The sequence below is a fragment of the Pyxicephalus adspersus genome, chromosome 8, assembly GCF_032062135.1.
Source record: "Pyxicephalus adspersus chromosome 8, UCB_Pads_2.0, whole genome shotgun sequence".
Classification (NCBI taxonomy): domain Eukaryota; kingdom Metazoa; phylum Chordata; class Amphibia; order Anura; family Pyxicephalidae; genus Pyxicephalus; species Pyxicephalus adspersus.
In genome coordinates, this window is record NC_092865.1 from 74,020,233 (window position 1) to 74,029,069 (window position 8,837).

General features: G+C 36.3%; 1 protein-coding gene across 1 annotated transcript in view; it reads left to right on the plus strand.

Annotated features, from left to right (window-relative positions):
• The window catches only part of TNRC6B (trinucleotide repeat containing adaptor 6B), a gene marked incomplete in the record, with an annotated part of 83,585 nt that extends 75,459 nt beyond the window's left edge, over positions 1-8,126 (plus strand). Inside the window, 5 exon segments of the mRNA XM_072421251.1 lie at positions 240-323; positions 1,587-1,823; positions 2,358-2,428; positions 2,521-2,660; positions 3,268-8,126. Of these exon segments, the coding sequence (XP_072277352.1) occupies positions 240-323; positions 1,587-1,823; positions 2,358-2,428; positions 2,521-2,660; positions 3,268-3,637 (902 nt within the window).
• Between the last annotated feature and the right edge of the window lie 711 nt (positions 8,127-8,837).

The following is an 8,837-nucleotide window of genomic DNA, read 5'->3' on the forward strand; positions in this document are numbered from 1 at the left end:
TTGTACGTTTTTTAATTTAAAGATTATTACATTACATTTATTAAATATTGGACATATTTATGTGAGTTATGCCTATGAAATATAGGCCTACAATGTAAAATAAATTTTCATGCAAAAAAAGTAATGCTTTTTGCGTGGAAATACGGACAGAATTAAAAAGCATGGGGTGTGTTAACACAGTATGTTGTACCAGATTTACCTGTTTGTATCAAATATTGAGTGGTTTATTTTGTTAATAGGGTCCAATTCTTCCCTCAACACCTCGCTGCCTTCACCTGGTGCCTGGCCCTACAGTGCCTCTGAGAATATCCACAGCACTTCAGGTAAAAGGCATACAACTAGAAATGCTGCAACTATATAAAACATTGTACAGCAAATCTTTGTAATAAAAAATAAAGGATATACCACCTTATCCATGCATTGTACTTGCTGTGTACTTGTGTTTACAGCAGTTGCATATTCCGTAAGGGTTAGTTGTACTACATGAATCCTACATTAACACAAAAAATTTCTGTAACATAAAGACTTGAAACACGTATGTGTGTATACCTAATGTATATAAAAAAAAAAAGTCCAAAAGCGGTTTTAATTTTTCTTACCTTTAAATAAACCTAAAAATGAAAGAAAAGCCAAGTCTCTACTCTTAAATGTAGGCAAGGGATGAGGAATACTATGCCAGTGGACTTCACTGACACTTGTTGACTTTAGATGAGAAAATCCCATTGTGCTCACACATGTTTGAACATATTAAGTATTCAGATTGTGCACAGTACATGCATGGTATGGCAACTCATGTTTAGTATTTGACTGTTGTGCTGATGCTGTCTGCCATTGCATTTCTCCTTCTTGCTAAGGTAACTCTGTTTAAATCACACAATTCCCAATGGGAATCATTTTACCTGGAAGACGATTCTGTAAACACACTAGTGAAGGTAAAGGTATAATCACCGACCTCTATAGTCCACTGAACATTCTTCAGAAACAACATTTCCAGGACTATTGTTTACTGCCTCCTATACCTCTTACTGCATTTTACACATAATCATTGTGCTTTTATAAGGCTGTTTTGCACCAGATGTGGTAGCATGCAGTTTGCAACATTTACAGGACACGCAATGTGTCTTTCAATTAAAAAAAACATAATTTGCCTATTCTTGTCATGTGAGATTTATGGTGGTTTGGCTTTCTTCTAAAATGCAACTTTTCATTGCTAATATGCTAATCAACTGACTTTAACATTTTGGTTTCTAATTAAAACAATACATATGGTGAATTAATTCAGCAAAAGTGCTTGTTCATTCTGTGTAAACTGAGATAAAGGAATGTACTAAATGGGAACTTTATGTGCAACTGTAATAGTTTACTTAAAGAAAACTACCCCTTTAAGTCAAAAGCCTTAAACTACTGTAAAAATCACTAAAATCCAAAAAATACTTTGTGCCTTATAATATTTAAGTAAGTGTTAAAGGGTGGGATGCCAGCCAGCTCATTTGTTTCAAAAGGCATGAACAGCAATACCAGCCTTCACGTTTCCCTCTTGATAGGTTTTCTTTCATTTTCTCGTGCAATTTTGTTTTTCAAACCAGCACTCTCAGCAAAGTTTGGGGACTATAAATCCACCTGGTCACCAGACCCCATTGGACACAACCGGTCACATCACTCAAGCAAGATGTGGAAAAACCAGATGTCCAGGAACAGCCCTGGTCTGCCTCGCCCCCCTCCAGGGCTCACAAACAACCCCAAAGCCACCAACTCTCCATGGAACAGCACAGCCCCTCGCTCTGTAAGAGGGTGGGGTGGTCAAGATTCGAGGATTACATCTGGTAGGTTGATAATGAGTTGTAATGCATTGATATGTTATTTTTAACATATTACTATATTTAATATATAATTGTTTCATACCATATTTGTAGCCATTGTTTATCAGCTCAGGTACTAAGAACATCAAGGATAGCTTTTTTTTTTTTTTTTTTCTCCATAAAAAGGCTTAAGTTTTGAAAGGAGTGTTCAGCATCTGAGCATAGCTAGCAATAGTATTTTCTTGATATTTTTTTTCCCCAGAGGTAGTAGCAAATAAGCTTTCATAATTGCAACAAGGTTTTCCAACTTGCTGGAATATCTGTTTGAGTTGGCATGAATCCATCCTGTAGAATTCGAATAGATAATATTATAGACATTCCAATACCAAACATCAGCCATGTAACGTGGCAAGAATTTTTGCTTCAACTACAGTATCTTCAGCATGTCAACTATCTTTCTTTATTTTCACACTGTAATAATTCAGAAACTGTGGTTTTGGTCCCTTGGTACTTGTCTGTTCAGGAAAAATGCTGATTTAACAAGTAATGTATTTATAGGATCTACCTGGAGTGACGGCAGTTCTGTGCGTCCAAGTTACTGGCTGATCCTTCTTAATCTTACACCACAGGTATCTGCAGATGTTTTATTTATTTCAAATATATTGAGTTTTTAGGAGCTGCTAAATGATTAAGCTTTGTGGTGTTTTTTTTTTCCCCCTAGATCGATGGTTCCACCCTCCGGACGATCTGCATGCAGCATGGCCCTCTGCTGACATTCCACCTCAACCTCACCCAGGGTACAGCTCTTATCCGATACAGCACTAAACAGGAGGCAGCCAAGGCTCAGAATGCTCTGCACATGTGAGTCAATAGCATTTAGTTGGTAGAAGTGATTTTGAGTTTTTGCAAACAAATATCACACACTCTAAGTCTTATAAGAGAGACTCCTCCTACATCCTAACCAGTGCTTTTGGTTCTATATGGAGATTTATATAGGGAAATGGATTACATCGTTTTCATGGATGAGCCTTGTGACAATTTTTTTTTCTTCTTAAACACTATGTTGAGTAGTTTTTTGTACAATCCTAATTAGATTTATTGTCAAACTGTAGTAAATGTCATACCTTTTCTTTTGCTTTTTAAGTGAGGTTTATATTTTTTCTAGCTTTAGTTCCTTCAGCAATGATCAGTAAGGCAAACAGGATGAATCGGTACACAAGGGGTGCAAAGTGGCTATAAAAACTTAAAAGCACCACAGCCATAGAACATTCCTATGTATTTTTATAGGCAATAAACATAAGTAGATATTTAAACCTAAATACATTTTCTGTTGACCTCATTGTAGTTCAGAAATCAGTTCAGATGATATAGATGATTTTATTAATGGAACATTTTTTATTGATTTATTTTTTACTGTAATAAATATTACATTCAAATAATGTATTTATCCATCCATTTTACATTGTAGGTGTGTTCTGGGTAACACGACCATCCTGGCGGAATTTGCAACGGATGAAGAGGTTAGCCGTTATCTTGCACAAGCTCAGCCACCAACACCTTCTGCTCCTGGCGTAGGCTGGCAGCCATTGGAAGTGGGACAAAACCATCAGGCTGAACCGGTAGGACCAGCCCTAAACCTTTTCGGAGGGACCACAGGGCTGGGACAGTGGAGCAGTGGTGGCGGTGGTAGTGACCTGCCAGGCGTGTCTCTTTGGGGTACTCCAAGCTACACATCCAGCCTGTGGGGGGTGCCCAATACAGAGGACGCCCACCGGATGGGCAGCCCTGCCCCTTTGCTACCCGGTGATCTTTTGGGAGGAGGGACCGACTCAATATGAACTTTGAACTTTCAACTCTGACCTCGTGACCTTTCAGAGCAGCAGCACTAACTTGACCTTTTTGTGTGTTTTTTTTTCTCCAAACTTGCAATAAATACATTTTAACTAAAAAGAGAAAAAAGAAAAACCAATAGTTAATCAGGTGGGTGCAAGTCAAGACTTCGATCGCCAATGTTACAAAAACTTGCGGTCGCTTTCAAGGTGGTTGCATTTTTTTTTTTTTTTTGTCCCCTTTTACATTTTTTTTTGTTTTATGTGCTTGCAAATTCCTTCCTCCCCCTCAAATGGAGATTGGAAGAAATGGGGGAGGGGAGGGATCCTGAAAACATGGGTCTAGGAAGAAGGGAGATGCAGAAAATGAAAGAAAAACAAAAAAAAAAAAAAATGGACAAAACACATATCAGTCTTGAAATACTTGAATATTGAAAGCCAATGTTGAAAGACAATGTGAATCACAAAACCTACAATTTAAGAGTCATTTTGTGCTTAGGAGGGGTAAAGAGCGCAGAGTGTTTTTTTTTTTTTTTTTTTTTTTTTTTTTCCCATGGCATTCGTGGACTGCTGAAAGTGAAATAAGTTGGTGCAAAAAATTATTACTGAAAATGCAGAGGGAGGGTATTTAAATAGAAACATTTTGCTTTTAGAGTGAACTGCAATATGTTGCACATAACTATGTTGTTCACACTGATTGCAAAATGTTTTAGCCATTCACACAGCTGTTTGTGTTCAGGGTAAGTGAGTGGGAATACCTCTCTAACATGCATTTATTTAACATTTCAAGGCAAGATGTGGCTACAGCTCCTGTTTCTTTTCTAGCTTGATGTGGAGGGAAATATGTTGAAGTGGTTAACAATGAATATTCCAGTTCTACCTTGCTGATCTTGTATACTGTGACTATCATACATTTTTTATTGGCAGTCTGCCCAGTTCACACTGACTGTGCGTGTCATACCTTCACAAACTTCATATTCACGTTTTTTCTTGTGGTGATCAGCTCTTTGTAGACCAAGCTTTTGAAGATATACAAGTCAGCAAGATGACATGTCATTTTCAACACATATCCCCACCATGTGTTAGTTTTTATTTTTTCTACAATTGTTGCTTAGACTATTGCATTTGAGGGTGTATTGAATCAGCAGGACCTCCATGTCCTCTTTGCTGCCAGGCAGGCCTATAAATATGTAACTGAAGGGTTAATGTCCAGTCCTTAGGTCTGAGATCTAAGTCTCTTACTGGGGGCACTTAAAGATGTTAAACTTCATTTGCATGTAATTTTAAAATATGTCTGGTAAATGCAGCTGGGAACTGCAGCGTTGCAGAATCCAAAAAATGCAATTACTGCAGTTTAGGCACAATCAGTCAGGGTATGAGGTCAAAGGTCACTCTGTAGCATTGGAAATGTAGTTAATAATTGGCTTGGTTCACTAGTATTTTGAAGGTGCTGCAGACCTTGCTCTATCTACCTGTGACAAAAGCCTGTTTTAAGCTTTTGCTTTTATTACTGCCTTAGCTAAAATTCAGATTGCTTCACCATGCATCCCGTCTCTCTAACTCGGCTGGGTCAGGCAACAATGGCATTGATCTCCAACTCGCGCTGATTCATATTTTTTTCCTTTTCATATGACACCATAGAACCATTTCAAAGAGTTGTCCTCACAGCACTATAAAATGCAATATGAGAGCTAAGCTTCAAAACAGTCTTACGGGTGGAGCTGTACTAAATAGAATTGAACATTTGAAACAGTTTTAAATGGCTAATGAATGACGATACCAGTTAGGTTAATCTGCTGCTAAATACTTTGCTCCTTTTTATAACAGGCATATTACCAATCTGCACCTTTTAAAAATTGCCATTAAACTGTTTAAGTAAAATACAACTTTCAGATATTTTGCTTTTACTATGAGTGTTATCGTAAGGGTAAATAATATAATTTTTATTATTTTTTTTGTGTTTTTGTGTAAATGTTATCCAATCCTGTAATACAAGTTTGCACTGGGTTCCATTTTTCATGGTGTGTTTTGTTTTGTGTTTTTTTTTTTTTTTTTTTTTCCCCTATAGTTGACACTGCACACCTTTTTAGTATGCTTAATCCCCACCTCTTCCTTTGATATTTCCCCCAGCTTCTAGTATGTTAGCTGCCTGATGTAGTATTATTTTTGGTTGTTTTAATGTTAAACTGAAATTTTTGCTTGTATAAATTTCTGATTGCATATCGCACAAACCAGAGTGCACAGTGGTCTGTTTAATATTCTCAACAAAATATATGTAAGGCAGTCCAGTAACCTGTAATGCACCTAATATGTACAAAAAAAGGCAAACATTTTGTCAGCTTAGCATATATTTATGAAAATGTCATCTAACCGTTTACAGGGTACTGTTCATTTTTCATACTAAATATGCTTCACTTTTGTTCCTTTGCCAAAGGACTGGCTGCATAATCATGAATGTACTTTCACTATACCGAATGGCTGCAAGTCACTGGTACACTTCACTGGATTATTTGTAGGTGCTCTGCTAAAGAAAATGTTTCATCACACTGTAAGCTCACAGTGATATTAGACTGTTCCATAATGCTTTCAGAGGGGTCTACCATTTAATTTTCAATAATTTAATGGCAAAATTTGTCAAATAAGTTACTTTTCTTGTGTTCATTTTTGTAAACATACATACTATATTTGAAGGGGCACATTCTGTTTACACTGGATACTTGCCTGTTTTAGTTCCCACAACCAAATCATCCAGTTATTTTTTTGGGTTAGTTCCCTGCAGTGTATCCTGAAATTGTGTTTACCTAGTGAAAGGTGCTTGTATAAAGTTGTGTTGGCACTCAGTGCCAGATATTGTGTAGACTTAGAAAGGGACTTGGATTTGGTAACATTTTAAGACACATGTTGTCTTACATTTGATTGAACCTGTCACCATAGCACTACATTTATAGGTACTTCCTTCCTTAGTTATACATCTTGTGAGGACATGTTGTTGTTTAATTGTTGTATTATTTGGATACCACACTTGTAGACCAATATGTTCTTTCTTTAACTGAGCAATACCAGCAGACAAGCAGTGGAGAAAGATGTGTGTGTTACTCTGCTCTTGTTTTATGCTGCCCATAAACATCTTTTGACTTTACTTTTGAACTAAGAATTTTCACTGTAGGTATCATGTTGGGTCAAAATTTTGTATTTTTCCCCCAATAGCAAAAATAGCTACTGGGAAAGCTTCATATATGCTTCCCCCTCAAACATTTCTTTCTCATAAATGAGCCTTTAAAAAGTGATAGAGGTGATGGGTGATGAGGTACTTTAATTTTTGCAGTGTGTCATGTAGTGGAGGCGAAAGCCTTTACATTTTTGATGGATCACCTTACCAAAGCAAGAGTGGTCAATGGCTTGCTTTAGACATTGGTTATAGTTTTCTCCAATAAAGAATTTATGCTTGTGGTAGTGTACTCATCACCTGAACATATTAGAAAAAGCTATGTATGGTCTAATTTAATAATTTATTATGGTCTTTTCCACAGACAGTTGTTACTTAACAGTACTTGTTACATGTTGCTCATCATTATAGGAATTGGCCATAATATTTTTTATGTAGCCAGATACTTCTTTTATTGGGTACCACTCAAATATACATCGGATCACCATCACATATTGGCATCCTCTAAATGCACCTACCATCTATACAGTTCACTGTGTAACCATTATTACTAATAAATGAGCAGACCAAGCTGGCATCTATCTGCAGCACAAAGTGCAGCAGTGAATATAAATACATAGAAGCCAACAATCAGTCATCAGAATAGATGGGCAATCTGATGCAGAAAATGTTGCTGGTTTGCAAATTGCTCAGTTTCTGAGTGTGGCTAGTTTCAAGTCAGTGCAATTTGAATATCATTTGTACAAATGTCACATTTTCTGCATCTAACTGACTACATTCCGCATAGAGCAGTTAGAGCAATGAGATGAAGGTGGATTTGTAGCTGGGGGGCTTACTATACTTTGTAGGTTACTCTGTCTTATTACAATAAGACAGCACTCTTTATCAGCAGCATTTGTGCCCGAGAATAGCAGGCCAAGTTAATAGCAGTTCTTCTCTAGTTTAGTGTATTTATGTTTCCAAATGTTTTGTTAGTTTTTAAAAGAAAGCCATATTTAAACCCTTGTCTATTTAATGAAAAACTAGTTTATCTTTTGTTTTCTGTGCCCCATTGGGGTCATTTCCTTTTGCAGAAACATACCAGGAAGTGAAAAAGGAATTTCCCACTTGGCTGTCATCCAAATTGGTGTCCCTATTGGAAAATTTCTGCTATAAAAATCTGACGGGTTTACACCTTTCATTCTTTTTACAAAGCTTAAAACACTTAAAAATTTTGCTTAGTTATACACTTTAATTTTGTGGCTATTGTCTGTGGGCTAACTACAGTTGGGTTTGGTTGTGTCTGTTATATTTACTGTATTCTGTTTTAGTGTATTAAATCACAATCTAGAAGACCTTTTTTTTTTATAAAAATGTTTTCATATTAGAAAAAAAGAGGGTTTACGTGACCAGTTCTATTTCTCATACAAAGCCTGCAGTAATGCATAACACCCCTATTCCAGTTTATATAAAGAGAAGTTTAGACTTGAGTATTTTTTAATTAAGTTTGCATATATTAAACAAAACGTACATCTTCATCACACAAGGGATTATCTGCAATGCATGACAACTTTTGTTTTATTACATCACATAATAGGTAATAATTTGTCACTGTTTAAATAATCTCAATTAAGCCTAAATCTTGATTAAAAGAAATTGTGAAAGCAAGATTTTTTTGTGTGGCTGTGTTGGAACCCTTTTTTTTAACTATAGTTGGGTCCATAAATGTTTTAACAGTAACAGTTTTCATGGCTCCCGTTACCACAAAGGTGAACTTTAAAATAACGCATCTACAATATGATTAAAGTGCAGGCTTTCATCTTTAATTCAAGATATTGCCGCAATTTTGACTTAGGAGTTAGGAGTTACAACCATTTTTTACATGGCCCCCCTGAACTACAGGCACTTAGAAGGTAATAGACAAACATCACCTAATCATACATGTAATTATCTTTTTTTATGTCAAATCTTTACCAGTAACTGGTTGCTAAAGTCAAGGCCTTATATATGGGTTTATTTTTCTTCAAAAGCTCTGGGTTTCCTTTTTAAAATTTTCCCATCTTC